The sequence below is a fragment of the Lupinus angustifolius genome, chromosome LG04 (assembly GCF_001865875.1).
Source record: "Lupinus angustifolius cultivar Tanjil chromosome LG04, LupAngTanjil_v1.0, whole genome shotgun sequence".
NCBI classification, from domain to species: domain Eukaryota; kingdom Viridiplantae; phylum Streptophyta; class Magnoliopsida; order Fabales; family Fabaceae; genus Lupinus; species Lupinus angustifolius.
Window position 1 is genome coordinate 11,171,722 of NC_032012.1, and position 19,318 is coordinate 11,191,039.

General features: G+C 34.6%; 2 protein-coding genes across 7 annotated transcripts; both read right to left on the bottom strand.

The window, feature by feature from the left end:
• LOC109345848 (shaggy-related protein kinase alpha-like) lies at window positions 547-6,221 on the bottom strand. Of its 3 annotated transcripts, XM_019585084.1 has the most exons (13): window positions 6,141-6,221; window positions 5,676-5,824; window positions 5,217-5,309; window positions 3,521-3,580; window positions 3,148-3,420; window positions 2,472-2,546; window positions 2,229-2,285; window positions 1,977-2,117; window positions 1,853-1,903; window positions 1,465-1,560; window positions 1,254-1,337; window positions 970-1,072; window positions 547-833 (listed from the first exon to the last, which is right to left on the bottom strand). In XM_019585084.1, exons 2-13 carry the CDS (start codon window positions 5,763-5,765, stop codon window positions 751-753), a joined length of 1,206 nt encoding a protein of 401 aa, XP_019440629.1. In that variant the 5' UTR covers window positions 5,766-5,824; window positions 6,141-6,221; the 3' UTR covers window positions 547-750. The 3 variants fall into 3 exon arrangements, with proteins under 3 accessions (XP_019440629.1, XP_019440628.1, XP_019440630.1); XM_019585083.1 differs by lacking the exon at window positions 6,141-6,221 and having other exon boundaries at window positions 5,676-5,916; XM_019585085.1 differs by lacking the exons at window positions 5,217-5,309; window positions 5,676-5,824; window positions 6,141-6,221 and adding an exon at window positions 4,221-4,549.
• LOC109345847 (protein transport protein Sec24-like At3g07100) lies at window positions 7,886-18,789 on the bottom strand. 4 transcript variants are annotated; one of them, XR_002107452.1, is made up of 15 exons: window positions 18,662-18,789; window positions 16,412-17,559; window positions 16,185-16,323; window positions 15,159-15,349; window positions 13,328-13,435; window positions 13,026-13,229; window positions 11,451-11,682; window positions 10,594-10,743; window positions 10,360-10,516; window positions 9,761-9,888; window positions 9,344-9,666; window positions 9,071-9,259; window positions 8,432-8,669; window positions 8,051-8,129; window positions 7,886-8,017 (listed from the first exon to the last, which is right to left on the bottom strand). XR_002107452.1 is itself a non-coding variant. In XM_019585081.1 (15 exons), the coding sequence occupies exons 2-13, from the start codon at window positions 17,447-17,449 to the stop codon at window positions 8,439-8,441; spliced, it is 3,090 nt and encodes a 1,029-aa protein (XP_019440626.1). In that variant the 5' UTR covers window positions 17,450-17,559; window positions 18,662-18,789; the 3' UTR covers window positions 7,886-8,129; window positions 8,215-8,248; window positions 8,432-8,438. The 4 variants fall into 4 exon arrangements, 3 of the variants coding, with proteins under 3 accessions (XP_019440626.1, XP_019440627.1, XP_019440625.1); XM_019585081.1 differs by adding an exon at window positions 8,215-8,248 and having other exon boundaries at window positions 7,886-8,129; XM_019585082.1 differs by having other exon boundaries at window positions 7,886-8,117.

Consider the following 19,318-nt stretch of genomic DNA (forward strand, 5'->3'; position numbering starts at 1 on the left):
ACATAACTTGTTATTGATTCACTGTGAAGAGAAAAAATAATTATAAACTAAAGTGAGGTGAGAAGAGGAAAAGGAGAATGTTTTAAGCATTCAATATCAATCAAACTATTATTCTACTATAGGAGGTCGGCTATATGGACAGAATAATGTTATAATACTCTATCATAAATAATGTTATAAATATACAACTGAAAAATAATAATGTTGTTAATAACAAACAAATTAATGATTTTTTTTTGTTTGTATAAAAAAACTAAGTCGACATTTCACTAAAGATTTATCGACATAAAATGCAATGCAGACACAAACAAAATCAATAGTGCAACTATCCACCATCATTGTATGAGGAGGGATTCACTTACTCCAAGAGTAAGTTTTTCATCATAGCCATCAATTCTAAGGAAATCCAATAATTTCAATTAATGAGTAGATTTAAATCATTAGATGTCCATAGAATTGATGGCTAGGATTAAAAAACTTACTCCCAGAATACGTGGATCCTTACTCTCATTGTATTGTATTGGATACACAAATACCAATATAAGATACTATGACACATGTCTTCTATACCATGTTACAATCTTCTCTTATACATAAAATATTGAGTACCATATATATAATAATATCTCTAAGTCTGTTTTTACAACACATCCAAATACAACAAAGATATATAAAGGAACAAACTCCATATCATAAATATAGGACATAAGAACATTTATATGGAAACAGCACTTTCAATTTTGTTGCATATCACAAACCAAGAAACAGGCATTGCTTTCTTGCATGCTCTGGAACCAATTTCATCAAAATCTCAATGGGTACTCCCTTCAGTTCTGATACACAGACAGCAATAACATCCATTAAGGTAAACCACAAATCCAGGAGTATAAACTATAAAGTATCGGCGACAAATCGGCAATAACAGTTACAGATACATAAACACAATAGTTTGTTCCAAAATTATCATACCATGAGATTTGAAATTGAACAATGGTGGAAGCAAACGACCATTTAGCAAGCGAGTATCTGGGTCACGAAGTTCGTCAAAGAAAGGATGGGTCAAGGCATCTAACTGCGCCAGATAAATTACAAACTTATTATATATAACACTAGTGGATGAGCAACAGCCATGGAAAAAATAGATTAGAATTAGAAAACTATAGAACTTCTAAGCACAAACTTGCGGAACCAATATTTCCAGAATTAGCTGTGGATAGAGATTAGAAAAGGCTCCGAAGAAGCCATATACTCACAGCCGTGCATCGCAGATTAGGGGAGTATTGTAGTAGTCTTGATACCAAATCAACAGCTTCCGGAGGCATGCGCTTATGAAAAATCTAGTCGGAGCGAGCAAACCAATAAATTTATATCAATGTGGTGTTCTCAACAAGAGGGGATAGTAGATGTATTAGTATGGTGAGATGAAGTATAAAACACGAACGCTACAATATTTATTTGTAATACCTTGTGCCATGGATGTGCTTTAATCTGTGGGAATTTAAATTCTGTGTAGTTAGGGTTCATGCACTTAATCTCTTCCCTTGTTGGGGTGCCCAGGACCTATAACAAGTGGATAATTATTTTCCTGTTAAAGATGCTTGCATTGTGTGAATAAACAAGGCTACCCATCAAATTGTTTAGGGAGAGAATCAAAGATTTTAACAAATCACCGAATAATCCAATTCGACCTTAAAAAGGTAAAGAAAAAGACATGATCAACAGTTCATCATCCCTTGTATCATGTTGTTACAACTTACAATTGAGTTTACCGAACCGAGTATTTCAAAGATCAACGAAAATATGGAAAACATGCACCAGCAGCAGCAACAAATAAATGAATCAGAAAGATTACCTTGATGATCTCGACAAGCTGATCAACTCCACTCTCACCAGGGAACAAAGGCTAGAAAAAGAAAAACAAGCAAATTTAATTAACATATATTAAATAACAGAAGCTCCCAGCAATAACCACCAACCTGTCCAAGCAGAAGCTCAGCCATTACACAACCAACAGACCAAACATCAATGGCTGTAGTATATTCAGTTGCTCCAAATATAAGCTCGGGTGCTCTATAATATCTAGAACATATGTACGATATGTTTGGTTCGCCTTTTATCTGTAAAGGTTAGACCAACACAAGGTAAAAATAAAATCCCACCTCAACCAGGACAAGTGAAGTTCAAAGAGGAGTGGTTGAAGGAAGAAAGAACACACACATAAAACATACCAAGACTTTTGCACTTCCGAAGTCACATATTTTAACCTGGTGGGTATGTGGGTTGACCTGCATAGAAAAGCTTTCGGTTAGTATTTTATGACTAACACTGTTGAGTTTCCAGAGTCCGAATTAGCAGTTTCCCGTATTTTGTCCACTCCATACACAACCATAAATATGTAACACTAGAAGTTGAGAACTGCAATAAAAGTGGGAAAATAACAATGAGATGATAAGAACAATAAAAATACATACTAAAATATTTTGAGGCTTGATATCTCGATGGCACACTCCGATACAACGATGAATATAAGATAGTGCCCTAAAGATCTGCAGTATAACATGAACACTGTTAAACACAAGATAGATGAGAACTGAATGCAGGAAGGACAACAATTTATACATCCCTACATTAAATTAAACCAAGCCAACTTTGCTTTCACAATAGCACAATGACTAATGCACACACAACGCACAATAAATTTAAATACAGAGATTGTTATATACAATTAGTACTCAATTTAAGCAACTAGGGTCAATCATGGGTAAATAGCAGCAACTATTAGAAAAGTAAGTAACATGAGAATTAGCACCACTTGGACCAAACTATAAGCTTTAAAATTTATCATATATGATATGTGCATGCTCCAAAATTTGAGCGATAATTCATAATGCAAGAAAGTAACCTGAAACATTAAGACAACCACAAAACAAAAAAGTGTGGCTCAATGCACAACGTTCCCATCTAGTGGAGTCTGGGGATGGAAGATGCACGCAGCCTTACCTCACGAGGGAAGAGGTTGTTTTCAGGATTTGAACTCATTGCCTCCAAGTTACAAGGCAAACAATCTTACTGTTGTGCCAACACTCACCCTCTTAAGACAACCATAAATCAGACATGACGAAACTAGTCTGTGATGATAGAGCATACCTGGTATGTATAGAGTTTCACATATATCAGCGGCATCCTTTGGTTCAACTTGTTGTAATGTTTGATCACACGGTGAACTGTTTCAGGAACATACTCAAGCACCAGATTAAGGTATAGTTCATCCTTTTCGGTGGTTGAAAAGAAACAATGCTTCAAAGAGACAACGTTCGGGTGGTCAAGAAGACGCATTGTTTGCAGCTCCCGGTTCTTATACCTCTTGTCTTGAAGAACCTTCTTTATAGCCACAGTTTCACCAGTCTCCAAGCATTTAGCCTACAATTATACAAAAAGTCAGCATCAAAGGCATCTTATGGAACTACGATTGGAAGGCTAAACTAACGCAATATCCAGTAAACCGGACACAAATCCCTACCTGGAAAACAACTCCAAATGATCCATGCCCGACAACCCGCTCTGCCATATAGCTTATTGTCTGAAATGTTACGAAAGAAGTTCAATTATTCAACAACGATAAAGATAAAAAATAGTAAAATGAATTACAACATATGGTTAAAGAAAACATGTAGATGAGGATAAAATCCTACTATATGATATCGCCATATCCTATTCCTATCATATGGCATAAAGCTTCACCAATTACTAACTAATTGGTGAGATATTTACCAATAACAATGCAAAACACAAACATGTTGACGACATAGTTGTGCAATTCACTGTATAAAGGTTCCAGTCAGTAGGCAGTATCTCTGGCCTAATAAACCCGAATCTTGAGAAACAAATATTAACTTCAAGGATAAATATTTTTCTATCTTCAAATTTCAATACTCTCTCAATCACAGCAGCTATAGAATAAGGGGGGAATTGGATCACACTGTGGTACTCTAAAGGGTAACCGCACTCCTAAGTAGTCAATCTCAGATAGCGGAGCATCTCAGTCGACCCCAAAAATCGATCGTGGTTAGCGTGATGACCAGGATAGAACATATAAGTGCTCAACATAAGGAAACTAAGTATATATATTATACATATAAATGCTCAAAAATAGAAAACTACTCAAAATCAAATGCATAACTCAAATCCAATACAAGAGGCAGCCATGATATAGTGCTCACTGGGTTTGGTGGCTGAGATGGTGGTGTCTGAGACGATGATGCCATGACTGATGGAGGTGTTTGAAGAAGAAAAGGGTCACGATTGTGATTTGGTCGAACAGGGCTGAGAAGAAGTGCCCACTCGCCGCAGAGAGAAGGGTGGGGGTGCTATGATTTGGTCAAATGGGTTGAGAAGAACTCACCTAAGTCTTTTTGTTCAAACTAGGGTTGGGGTGGCGTGTAAAATGATGAAAAGCCAAAAAAGGAGATAAAAAAGTTTAAAACAAAGGGCAATCTAGGGATTTTGTCTCGTGTCCCTACCCCACCACAATTTCCATGATCTCGGATGCTACGGCTGGGATTAGAAAGTGTGACGTTAGCAGCTTTCCAGTCCCAATGTAAGCTGAAACTGCGCACGATCCCGGCATCTTATGTGCATATTGTTACAAGTGGTATAACCATTTTATACACCTAAGTTACCATGCTTTGTGTCATATCACTTAGGATCACAGATAACACTGTGTTTGGATAGAGGAATGTGATTGACCGGGATCCATATCATAGAGATCAGACAAAGTTTTACATTGGCTTTTATAAAAGGTGGTCCAATACACGAAACTCTCACTTAGTAGGGTCTAAGGGATATACAACATATTTTTCTGCACACATCTTGCTTCTAGTCAAAGAATTCCAAAAAAAAATTTGACCTATTATTTTACCGATAATGAGGTATTTGAAGTACCACATTCGGAGCTGAAATTTTGAAATCATCCATTAACCTCTAATCTCAACACTCTTTTCTAAGGATTTTAAAATCCCTTATCCAAAAACATACTTAGTGATACTATTAAATTCCCCCAAAAGAAAAAACATTTTCGAACAAACAAACAACAACAACAACATCAAAACTGAATTTAATCACAGCAAGTAAGACAGAAAAGATGTTAAATTATTTCAAACAACATTCATAGTAAAAGTCAATAACATGTTAGTGGAAAAAGATAGTAGAAGGAATACCTGTTTAGGTTCACCATTTCTACCCCCAATGGTTGTAACAATAATGTGTCCTGTCTCAGTTCCATTACCATCAATAACTATGGCTTCCATTTCCTACCAGAAAAAAACAAGATATAACTTATAAGCAACTAACTAGCAAAATCTGAAACTTCAAACCAAACAACTAATAAAATTAACCCAAATAAAGAAATTAACCCTAATAAAGAAATAGGGACAAATATACTAGTAACAAAATTTCTGTATTTGGGTTAAGAATTAGGGCCTGATCCTTTAGGCTTTTAAACAAAAAAAGTGATTATTTTGATAAAAGATTACTTCTAGCACTTGCAAATTTGTTTGGTTGGACATTGGACTTCTCATAAAACAGAAGGACCAAAAAAAAAGCTAAAATTTTTCAGGTTCTGAAAAAATCACTTTTGCCAGAATCACTTTGATAATTTAATACAGTATGTGTCATACTTTATCATCTCTAATTTTCATATCATTCATTTCTTCTGGTAATCTATCAACATCACTGGATTCTCTCAACAATCCTGACATTGAATCCATCTTGATCTTCCACCACTACTTTCAACTGCTTAAAAGTTAAAATCTCATTCATTTACTTCCTGAAATCAGAAACAAAATTTAGAGGACAATAAATTGATACATGTATAGAAAGCATAAGTCAAAAAAAGCAGCAAAATAAATTGTTCTGTTTCTATAATATAAATAAAATATAGCCATATAAGGAAAATAATGAAAGAATATCAAAGATCTATACATGGACAAGGTAAAAAGCAAACAAATGTAAAATTAATATAATAAAAAATAATAAAACAGATCCAAATACAACAACAAAAAAGTTGTTATAAAAAAGGAGTTATATGAGAGGGAATGAAAATTGAAAATGAGAGATTAAAAAAGAAGAAAATATAAGTGTACATTAATGTAGAAAAAATGAACAAGTGCTTCGTTGATGAGTGAGAAAGAGTGTTTCTGTTTTATATATATGCTATTGGTTTGGTATTAGACAAACAAACAATGTCATAATACATGGAGTGACACTAAGTATGTGATAGATCAACAGTTTGTGAAACACTAGCTCTCCCTATTTTTTATTTTCTCTTTCCAAAAGAATAAATCACATAAAATTTGACTACAAAGTACATAGTTTTATAAGTCAAAATAAATAATATAAAAAATGAATATATTTAATTAAAATAATCTTATTTAATGTACGAACTAAATTAAAGAAAAACTGAGAAATAAGGGGTGCAAAGGAAAAGAAACGATAGAGGGAATAATTGAAAAAAACTGAGAAATAAGGAGTGCAAAGGAAAAGAAATGATAGAGGTAATAATTGAAAAGTAAAATATAAATATGTATTATATTTTTAAAATATTAAAAAAAAATTGGAATAACAATGAAAATAACAAAAGATATGGAACGAATGTATTAAACTGCATACTATTATTACTTTCCTGCAGAATTCAACATATATGCACTTATATATATTAAAATATATGTTAATAATGTAAAAAAAACACTTACATTATTAATCTACATATGTCAAATTGTTTATTGGATATTTTTGAGTAAATTTAATAAAAATAGTTACTTTTCTTGATTCTTTTTAAATATCTTAAGGTCACAATCTTATCCTTAATTAAGGATCCTATTGAAAATATTAAAAAATATAGATAATCAAAACTTTTCATATGAAGAACGAAAAATTATTATATAGAAAAAGTAAAATATCTTTAAAAATATTATAAAATGTTTTTTTAGATAATATCTTATATAATATAAAAAGAAAGGGAGTAATCCAAAACAATGGCTCGTACATTTATAAACTTATTTTTAGTAACGAAACCCTCCATAAAACAGATTTAACAATTTTCATCTATAAGTTGCATCATAAAAAATGTTTCTATAATAGTATTTATTTCACACACTTAAAAACTCATTCCTTTTCCGACAATATCTTACAACGTGTTGTTTAAATCAACATTATTTATATTTGTGAATATGTTATCATATTCGTATTCATTCCCATTGTCAACGAACAATATACTTTTTACTCAAACATGCTATGTGTGCAGGTACATGTTATTGAGCTAGATCGTTCAGCTCAAGCTTCTAGTGGGTGATTTAAAGTTGAATTAATCCATTTTAAGGTGTATGATTATCCATCCCAACAAATATCACTCTAAAAATCGAACATTTGACATTTTAGTCATTCAGAAGATCTAATGAGACCTTAGACCGTTAGATCAACATATTGATGGTACTATTCTATATTTGTATGAAGGAGAGGGTTAATCTAAACACCAGAAGTTAGCATTATTTACTCAGTTTTTACTACCGTTGATATGCGTGCAAGTATATATCAACAAATGTAAACTTGAAGTAGATGTGCAAAATTGTTTATTAAATTAACATAAAAATGACAACTAACCTAAATGCTCAGAATTTATGTAAAATAAAATTATATTCTCTGAGGATAAAAACCAAGTTCCAAACTTAAATAAATACCAGAATCAGAAATATAAAATTCAACTGATCTGACACGTCATCACTTCTCTCTTCTATCTGTGTACTTTCTTTTTCTACAATGAAATGAATCACCCATAAGAATAACAAACAACATAACAAAACAGGAAACTTTAGACAAAAAAAGTTGGTTCTTTCTCTCTATATAAGACATCAAAGCATGTTTGAACTTAATCACTATGGTAAACTTCACCAAATTGATACATCCAGGATGAATCAACAGCATACCTAAAGCATCCTTCTCTCGAATCGCAACCAATTTAGCCATGTCTAGAATCCGTGATTCAAGATGCACCGTCGAGGCTAGATTCAATTTATTGCCAATGTAGAAAGTGATGGTCCTCACTTGTGAGACGAAAAACAAGCCCGACAAAAACCCTGCTTATTTAGGAAGGGAAGATGTCAAAGGCGAATTCGTATATAAAGTAGAAATATGATCATGTCAGAATAAATAATAGCTCACATTATCATCAAATACACACCATGCCTTCAAGCCACTGTAACAAACAGAAAGTTTCACTTAATCTTTGAGGACGATGGCTACAAACAAAATATTATTTTACTAGTGGAACAGAACATGCAATAAGATATCATAACGGAAAATGCAGTGTCCATTGATCGCATTTGTAAAACAGTCCAGGTTTAGCTTAAAGTTGCCGATAAAATATCGCAATCAATACCTATATATTAGGATTGCTGCACTTGTCGCGATATCTGTAGCATCCAATCAGCATAACCACTGTTACCACCCATCTGGTCCTCAAGAAGGTTTGCAAGAAGAAGGAACCCTTCTCTGGGTTGTTCACCTTGCCTCACAAGGTGGCACAACTGGTAATATGCACGATCAGTACTTCTTAATTTCTCGAGTACCCTCATCAACCTCCTTGACATTTCATTATCATGCTCATTGAGAGTAGCCTGTCAAAGAAACAAAACATACAACACCAGATAGGTCTCGAATTATGTTCAACAAGACAAATAAAGGAGGAGAGGAATACATCACAAACATCTCTACTCTACTACATATAAGTCAATCTTATGAATAAACTCGGTAAATGGATGACTTTCACACAAAAAATGATAACAATATTCTTTTCAATTTAAGTATTAAAATATGAACGATAAAATTGGCAAGCAAGGCATATGTGATGCACGCCCACGACCAAGGCAAATTTGAAATCGAGAAGATAAAATTTGAAGAAAAAAATAAAGCTGCTCAAACCTTTATAAACCAATATTATATCTAGCCTTCTGTCCTTTTTTGCCATAAAAAACACCTATTATGAACCCAATTTTTGTACAATAGGAATATACAATACCTTCGATAATTCTGCTGCGAAGTCTGCCCCGAGTAAATTCTTAGCTATGTCAGGTGAAATCACCCTACCAAACCATATAATGAACCGGAAGCCATCATCATATATATAAAGACCCCTAGAATCCAAGCTCTCACCAGTCAAAGGTGTCCTTCTCTCAATACTTTTCAACTCATCAGTCAGAACAGATGCCTGTAAACCATACAAGCAGAAATAGTTGAAGCATCTGACAGATTAACCATTTCATTGGTAACTTTCAAAAGCAGTTATGCATACCTTAAGGAGATATTCATCAACTCGAATCAAGCTAGGATAGAGAAGTTTCAACAGTGTTTTTATTGGTACAGTCATCATTGTGTGTCCTGCTGCACATCGTTCATCCAATGAAACATCTCCATACCCTCCACGGAGAGGCATTGATCTACAAAGAGCCAATCCATACAGTGGTAGGAACTTTAAAGACTCAGGATATATCATTCTGTTGGCCAAGCGGTGTTGCACAGCATAAAGATTTCGATATTCTTTGAGGGCTTTCACAATTCTTAGTTGCACTGCACTCCGTGCATCCTCAAGTTTTTGGGACAGCGTTTTCTCAATTGCTGCAAATATGAAGCAACTGTTACAGAAGATAAAAGCAACTATGATCTATAATCGAATATAAATTCCCTGTAACAGAAGTTCTGTTTACCCTACCTAGCCTACTAAACAGAGATACAATTGCACCCGTATCAGCAAGGCGATACATCTCTCCCAAGTCTGTAACTACTGGAACTGCCATTGTGTGTACTCTGATACGCCTTTCTCCACAAGATGCAGTATATCTATTGTGTTGTTAGGGATGGAACCCAATTTAAAAAAAAATGATTCTAAATATCATGAGTTAACAAACTTAACTGAATATCAATGAAAATGTCAAAAGGTGGAGGAGACATGGAAAAAATAAGCATGATAAGATGTGTCAAATGTTATTAAAAATAAATAAAAGCATATGATTATGTTTTGTTGTGGTTTCATGTGCAACAACAAAAAAGAAGCAAAGAAAAGAAGGTACAGACTCTTTTTGAAAGCATATCTGACTTTCCAATGATAGCATCTCAGATAGAGATGATAACATATTTTCTAACATATTACAAAGATAAAAGTGAATCTCTTAATACTAAATAAGATAAGAGTCCAATGATTAACATAGATGCCCACATAGTAAGAATGTTGTTATGTTTCTATTATAATAATCAATAATTAAACTAGTCCGCACATTTGAAGTCATCTCAAGAATTTTGAAGAAAGGATACAGCAATGCAACTTGGAAATACTGTGTCTGAGTGGTCAATAGTGTCTCTTCAAGAGATAACTGCATGGCAAAGGCTTTATCAGAATCTACAGCTGGAAGTGCTAACAGATCAGTGGACCTTAGCATAAAGTTCCCATGATAAGTTGTGAAGCGTACACCTAGAAACAACAATAATTATCAGCAATTGTATGTATACTGTATATAGATATAATCATAATATAATGAATGCACATACCTTTTGCACATCTAATGCGCATTACAGCTTCCCATGCAGTTTCTCTGGTAAGATCTCTTCTTAACTCATATCTCAATTTCTCCCCATGAATGGCTGATTGGAAAGCTTGATAGTAATACACTTGACCGGCAGTATACTTTGCCAGAGTGCCTAGACAGACAGTAAATTATAAATACATAATTCAACTTGTCACATATAAGATCATTAGCATGCAAGAATATGTGCTTAGAGGACCACATTAGCTGAGAGAATCAAATCTAACAGATTACAGGGGGAAATATGCACACATTATTTTAAGATAATAACTATACATCAACAACATCAACTGCTAAGTCCAAATAAGTATTTACAGGACCGTAGGGAAGGAGGGGGATAACCCTTTAGGCAAAGACATCATTGACGATACACTGAGTTGATATTCCACAAACCCTTAATCATAACACCATCAAGGGAAAATATGGCAGTCATTCAATTAAATTTATTCAACAGTCAAAATGAAGCGATAAATTAATTACTCACGATGTACAACTCTTGACAAACTGATACCAAAAGCCAGCATGTCAAGTATCAATTGCAGAGTGCAGCTCGTGCAGGTACAATAAAAAGGTACTCAAACACATTAATTTGCAAGGTTGCAATACTCCAAAAGCAAGTTAAAATGAACATGAGAACAAATCACCAAATCATATTTTAATATGCTAAGTTAAAGTCCATAAAATCACGGTGACAAGTCATCATAAAACAATGCTGTGTCAACAAAGAACAATCAGATATATCAATCAGAAGTCTCCTAATCCAAAGCATCAGGTTTTTAAGAGTATGTCATAGTGAAGTTAGAAGAAATTGCAAAAAGTTACCTAAGGAGGCTATGTCAGTGTACTTATCACTGAATGCATACACATTTGCCGAGATTTGGTATTTAGAAAACTCAGCAGCCATTTGCTTATAAAATGGATCCTCGGGCAATCTCAACCCATGCTCTTTATCTGTCCCATAAGCACGAGAATCATCTCCACGTAATTTCAAGCGGCCAATACCAAGAGATGGGAGTGAGTTCTGAAAAATTAACAATTTCCCTCCAAGTTGACTCTGCACAGAGGTATGAAAAGGTTACAAAGAATGTATTGCACAGTGAAATGAAATTGTTAAGTGCACAGGAAAACATGCAATTCAACACATTCCAAGTGGATAGTGTCCCCTTAAGTTCAACTATCCATAGCTACCACGAATCTGCATGTAACTTGCTTCTCTGTGGTTATCTTATTTATTCAGCGACTTTTGTAATTTAGTATGCCCAGCAATACTCTAAGACCATCATTTGGATATTGGAATTGTAATGAATCTATGAAGTTGTTAAATGCACAGGAAAACATGCAATGATATTCAACACATTCCAAGTGAATAGTGCCCCTTAAGTTCAGCTATCCATACCTCCCACCAAACTTCATGTACCTTGCTTCTCTGTGGCACAAAATGCCTTGTAAAAATATCACAATTCCATAAATAGGACCTTCCAGTTCCAACTATCATTTCTTTTTCTTTTCTTCTTCCTAGAATTGGATTAAGAATTCCCTACCACAATTGAGGAGGGATCCATTTACTCCAAGAGTAAGTTTTTTAAACTTACTCCTCATCCTAGCCATCAATTCTATGGAAATCCAATGGTTAGAATTAGTGAATAGATCTAAACCATTAGATATCCATAGAATTGATGGCTAGGATGAGGCATCGAAATTTTGTAAAGGATCAAGAATAAACGTATATACATATATACGTATATTTACGGAAATCTTATTTCAATTGATTAATAAAGACTGAAAATGTCTATTTATTGAAGGAGTAATTGAATATTGATTGATCAAATCATTCATTCCATGATAATCTGATAGATCTTTTTAAGAGCTGATTAATCAGACCAGAATAAAGATAGAGTCCCATTCTACATGTCAATACTGACAACAATGAAATTTAGAGTAAGAGGAAAATCCGTCGACTTTATAAATCGTGAGGGTTCAAATCCCTCTATCCCCAAAAGTCCGGGTTCACTCTTGGAGTAAGTGGATCTCCACTCACCACAATTTAGTAAGAAATGTAAAAATAAAACTAGCACAGGTCTTATCCAAACCCTGCCACAATTCTTTGTAGATTTTAAAGTATCTGGAAGCAAAAGATCTACAAAAATACTACTTTAAAATATTTGAAGTGTATGACAATATTTCCTCCAAGTTCCAATTATAGTTTAAACTTTTTCTTTGAACACCAATCCAGTCATTCGCTGCCTCAAAAGCGATCTCCTGAATCATATTGACTTCATTTCAATTATTAAGTAGATTATATCCAATTCCATTGTACTAAGTTCACTTCTTATGGGGAAACTAGCATACCAAAACATGATAATAAAATTTACCGTAGAAGGTTGAAAGGAGACATACCATAACCATAAATGCAGCCTTAAGAGCAGGACCAAAAGCTGATTCCAAATTAACATTGTCCTGAAACATGGATGGTAAACTATCTAGGAAGGTGTCTACCACACTTCTTGATTCAGACAAGTTAACAAGAAGATCGTCTGGTAGTGGAATAAATATGTCATCCAAATCTGAGACCACCAACATCTGTGGCTGTGTCAAAGATGACTGCAAAAGCATAAGCAGATAATAATCAGAACAAATCTTGCCAATTAAGGATAAATTGAAAATATATTAAGAATGACAATACTAATAGAAATGCAAACCTTCATATTATAGAAATGTATTGTGCTATCAAAAGTTGCAAACCCTATTTGTGTTCGTGGAAAGCCAGGTAGCTCATCTAAGCATGACTTTATTGTTTGGGCCACAACCTACATTAAGAATAGCATCACATAAGATAAATTTCATGTTTGGTTAATACCCCAAAATGCATCCAGAAGATGAAACATTGATTTTTTTCACTGTTATAAAATATTTTGAATCGATGCGGAAGTTCGGTAACCCCAAATGCAAAATGCATTCTACAACCCAAAGTTGCCCAGAAAGATGTTTGCTGACAAGTAAATGTTACTCCGGGCCAAAAAAAAAAGATTTGTTTGATACAAAAAGAATTTACTAAGAAGGGAGAGGTTTACTAGAGGGGAGGAATGAATATCCTCCACCCAAAAAAAAACAACAGGGACATATAAAATTATAAATACAACAGCCAAAAAGCTCAAAAAAACAATACACAGAAGATCCAAATCTCTATGCATATATTCTTAAGAAAACAAAAAAGAAGCACTTAGGAGCTAAGATATATATTGTCTCAAGTAACATGACATGTTGATCTCTCTGCATATTCATCAAAGAAACACCTCTAAAGGAACCGTGGGCTGAACACCACAAGCAATCCACCAAAATGACCCTATCCCAGATGTTATTCTGTAGATGAAGTTCCCTTGGGGATTCTGGCAATCCATTCCAACCATAGGCACCAAAGCACAGCAAACAACACACAAGCACAGCGAAAGAATTTTAGCATCTTCATAGAAGCCAAAACCTATAAAATTAGTGAGAAGAAACTAACGCATATCCTCAGGGCAGACCCGGTCCTGTCCAAACATTTTGAAAAGCTTATTCCAAAGAGTTCGCAGCTGAACAATGAAACAGAGACGAGCCCTGTTTGCAGAACTAGAGCATCACATCACAAACATATTAGGGGGAAATCAGTGAGAGGTCTTCACTTTTGTATGCCCATTAGTGTTAACCTTGTTAAAAACAGCAGTTCAGACAAAAAAGTAGACCTTGGGGATGTATTTCCATGTGTTTACCAAAAAGGAATCTTTCTCTATTAGGAGATCAGATGATAAGTTGACAATAAGATTTGCAAGAAAAGACTCCCGAACAATCAAGAGACCACATTCTTTTATCCTAGTCGGTCGAGAATTGGATAAGTTCAAGCAAAAACCAAAAAGGGATCTAGTTCAGTATCTTCTCTATAATGCAAATTTCTAAAGAAGTGAAAAATCCAAGGGAAGTCGAAAGAAAAAGAAGACGAGTAAAAATGACATACAAGAGAATTATGAAGAGAGGACTGCTGAAAAAGCCTTGGATACGCCTCACCAAGAGGAACATTTTTCCAAGTCACAAGTATCTTCCCAGAATTCAGGCAAATTTCATTTCCAACATTTGACCGTTGGGTATAATTGGACAATTTTGACCTTGCAATGTGGAAACAAAAACAAGTCCTGCAAACTTTCTTTTGGTAAATGTTCCCAAAATAAAACTCATTCTTCTAAAAGTAATTGTTTCATAATATATAATTTATTCTATACAACTAAATTCTACACAAATTACCCAAACATAATCGTAAGTAATATGGGAAGGTAAACATACAACCCCAGATAGACATGATAAATAAACTCCACCCACATTAAATTACTCAGAAGGAAAAATGAATCCATAAAATCTTCTAAAAGATATGATGTTGTAAGCTTAATGAAAACCAAATAAACAAGTTTTTAGGTGAGCAGACCACTTTATTATCTAAATAAACTAACCTCAGATAAAAATACATTACAGCTCAAATATTGTTTAGGGTAAATGCTTTACCTCAATCATGCCACTTCTAACTGCAGATATGGAAACATCGATGAGGAAGAAATATACTGGGGGCATAGGAGGCCGCACCATATATTCAGCAGGAGCAACAAATTCTACAGTACCCTTTGTCAGCTCAGGTCGTTGATTCAAATCAACTCTTTTACCAGTGGCATCTAATTGGGCATAATATTCACTAGGAACTGTACATAAGACTCAATAATATTAACATTGTAAGAAAGATAATATTGAACTCATGACTATATGCAAGATATATTCATGCAAACAAGTACTTTCATCAGTGAACTTCTTAATTATGCATGCAGGTTACTTGTCTTGTTTCAAAATATAGCGGAGTTATGGTCCATTTATCATGGTAGTAATAAACATACAGCACAACTGACATGAACATACAGATCCAGAAAAGTGTGACAGCAAGTTTAGCCACCAAAATACTAACATCTTAATCCACTTTATAAAGGTAAAGAAGCCAAGTATATGCATTCTTTTAAAAAGTGCCCCTCTAGGCTACTGGGCACATCCAAAAAAGAATGTGAACAATAATCAAATTTCAGAGCCACTAAAATATTTTGGCAAAAATGCACTTTTGGTCCCTTACTTAATTGTTTTTTCTCATATGTGTTCCAATTCTTTTTTTGCCTCATTTCAGTCCCTTAACTTTGTTTCCATTATCAAGTTAGTCCCTCCATTAATTTTTTTGCTAATGTAGAATGACTGGAAAAAGACATGTGGCACACTTATCAACGTGGCACGACTTGAAAGAGAAACGTGGCAAAAATTTAAAAGATGGACTAACCTGATAACGAGAGAGAAAACATTAAAGGACTAAGTTAAGTACCAAAAGTGCATTTTTTCCGAATATTTTCACACTACAAAAATGTGCTCGCTAAAGCTTTAGTCACTTTCAAATAACACGATTTGTATCTCCTTATCATAGACTCTGTTCCTGCCATTTTCATATTTTATGACTTTTAAAATAGTAAAGCAAAAGGAAGAAGCTGTTGAACTAAATAGTACCATCATTAAGCAAGGTGCAGACGTTGCAGCGGTACTTCCTTCCACCTTCAGTAAATGTCATAAATGGATTCATATATGTACGACATCTTCTACAACGTACAACACTAGCTGGTGCAAAACTAACAATTGGTACCTCTTCCTGAAAACAAAGAACAGTGATGAACAAAGTGAAATAACAACAAAACCAGTATATTACTGTTCACCAAACAGGGTAAAGAGGCACACACCCCTTCAGGAGGTTCTGCAAGTGGACATACAACTGCTCCAAGAGGCAGATGCCACCTTGAAGCTAAGGACTGTGAGCTAGGAACAGCATTGGTTGTGAGTCGAAGAAATCTAGGATGGCAGTTTGCAGTATACATGTCAACTAAATTGTTTGGTTCCACATCACCATCCAATGGCCTTGGAAGTTCTTTAGCATCAAATAATGGATCCATTGTTCCAGGACGAGTTTGCATCGTGAGCGAGCTGAAGTCTTCAGCCAATCCCTGAACGGCACCAATAGGGGGTCCAGATCCTGGCTGCTGCATTGGATGCATGCCTAGTGGAGCACCCACTGAGGGCGATGGAACATAGCCTCCTTGTCTTTGATGAGGTAGAAAAGGAGAAGATGCTGCAGGCCGAACAGGTCCATAATTTCCTTGATTAGCAGGGAAAGAGGATTGCAAAGGTAGAGGAGCTTGCATTTCTGGAGCAGCCTGAGGACGGGCATATCCTGGAAAAGATGGCTGATACACGGGAGGAGGACCATTCGAACCCAAAGGTGCAGGAGTGGCACTTGGTGGGGGAGACCCCATTGGAACAAAAGGTGTCTGCGACTGAGGAGGAAGTGATGCTGGAAAAGATGGTGCTTGAATTGCAGAATGTTGAAATGATGGTTGCCCCATCGTGGGTGGAGCATGTGGCAGAGGTGCTTGTGGTGATGTTGTGGAAAACTGTGGTGCTGGATAACGCTGGAAAGGTCCACCAGGTGGGAGGACATTGGATGTTGGGGGAAAAGGAGGAGGAGATGCCGATGGGTCATTGAACCTGCCAGGTGGTCCAGGCCTAAAACTCGGTACCCCTGGTCTCACCACAGGTCCTCCTGATAATGAAAACGGCATAGACGTCTGAGGAGGAGCAGGAGGAGTAGGTCGGAAAGAAGTAGGCTCTGATCCAGCTGCCGGACCGGTTGATGAAAAAGGTGTCATAGTCTGTGCAGCAGCAAAAGGTGAGGAAGCAGGTCTTGCAGGGAAGCTCGGACGACTGGGATTTTCAGTCCCCATAGATTATTATAACACTTAGTGGGACTAAGGCTTGGTTGTTGTTCTATAGATTATTATCACAAGATTACTTGGCTTATTATTGAATCAAAACTTTTGTTCCATCACCAAGCCTGTCATAAAAAAGCAATATGAATATGATACATACCATGCTTGATAAAGAGAAACAAAAAAACCAGATGCATTGCAGTTCAGAGATCATAACACGGTTCTTTTCATAACTTCAACATTATTATTCTCCATACTTGAAATACAAGAGTAATTGTTCACTAAAATGCGGTGTAGATGAGTGGACATCATATAAGAAATATCCTTACATAAAGGAATGGTTAATCAATTGTGAATTATTTAGTTTGGGATTGTACCTCATGACAAGGTTACTTATAAGTGCAACTAATGAAACTTTTTAGGATGTGCACTATATTCTAGTTGTTTTGGAGTGACTCCTTTTGGAGCAAATATTACTTACATCAAATGAACTATAAATTATAAAACTTGAAGTTAAAGTAGAAAACTATTAAAGACGAGGACAAAAAGAGAACTAAACTAACATAATAAAACCCTGATGACACAATACTGAAAGATTAAGAATTAGGAATTTAAAGGCTAAGTGTGCTAGTTGATAACTTAATCTTCCTTATTTTTCCTTAATCATTACGATATAGAGAGCTCATTTATGGACACACATTTTTTACAATTTATGAACGATACCATCATGAAATTATTAGAAAATTATGAGATTATAAATATAAAAACGACGCTTCGTGCACAATACTTCCCACCTAGTAGGGTCTGAAGTCGATATACACAACCTTAACCCTGCAATCAAGCGGGAAGGGAAGACTGTTTCCAGAATTTCAACCGGTCACAAGGCAACAACATTACGATCTCGATAAATTACTACAAAATTATAAAATGAAAGATTGATTTCTCGCAAACAATATGATAATTCTAAAGATTTCGCATATCTCACTAAATATCATATTCACTACTCTATAGTTAATTAGCTAGTGTTGAATACCTTACCCTGCATGAATAATTGGCGAATAATAAGTTAAAAATAGTAACAAAAACAGTAATAAAAATAGAATTGAGTATAAAATAGTTGAACATAAATAGTGTATGACAGATTCATATATGCATAGATATACAAGTGTTAGGGTTCTAAGATAATTGTGAAGTATGAGAGATCGAGAGAGAATGAAGAAAACTCACCGAGTTTCCGATTCGGATCGGAGACGAAGATGCTGAATGAATCGTTATGCGTTGTTGGAATTCAGTGATAATAATAATAATAAGATCATGAATATTTTAATCAATTCTAATCAGAATTTTTCATCATTAGTTTTCTGATTATTTTTTATTATTATTATTTTCGTGTTTCGGTTGATCGGTAACAAAACCTGATACGGCGTCGTTTTATGTACAGAAACGTATGAATTGGATTTTGAATTGTTGTACAAGCTATTCAATTCGATTTAAATTTTAAGCCCATCTTTTATTAGGTGTAACATGGATTTGGATTTTAGAAAAGTGAATTCTTTTGGCCTCATGTACACACTATATAAGAGTTTTATACATTTTTATACATTGTTATTGTATTATCTATCATTTATATTTATTTATCATTAATTCTTCAAAATATATAATACAAATGATTTATGGATGATGTATTAAATCTATAAAAGATTTACACTCACGATTCATATATATTATTTTCTAAATTTTATCTCATTTAAAAGTATATAATTTTCATTTTACACATGTAAACAAGCTCACTTATGATTTTAGGTATGTGTTAAAATAGAATTATGCAAATAAGTTAATATGTAACATGTGTCATATAGCATTAGTTATTTGGGTTGATGTGTG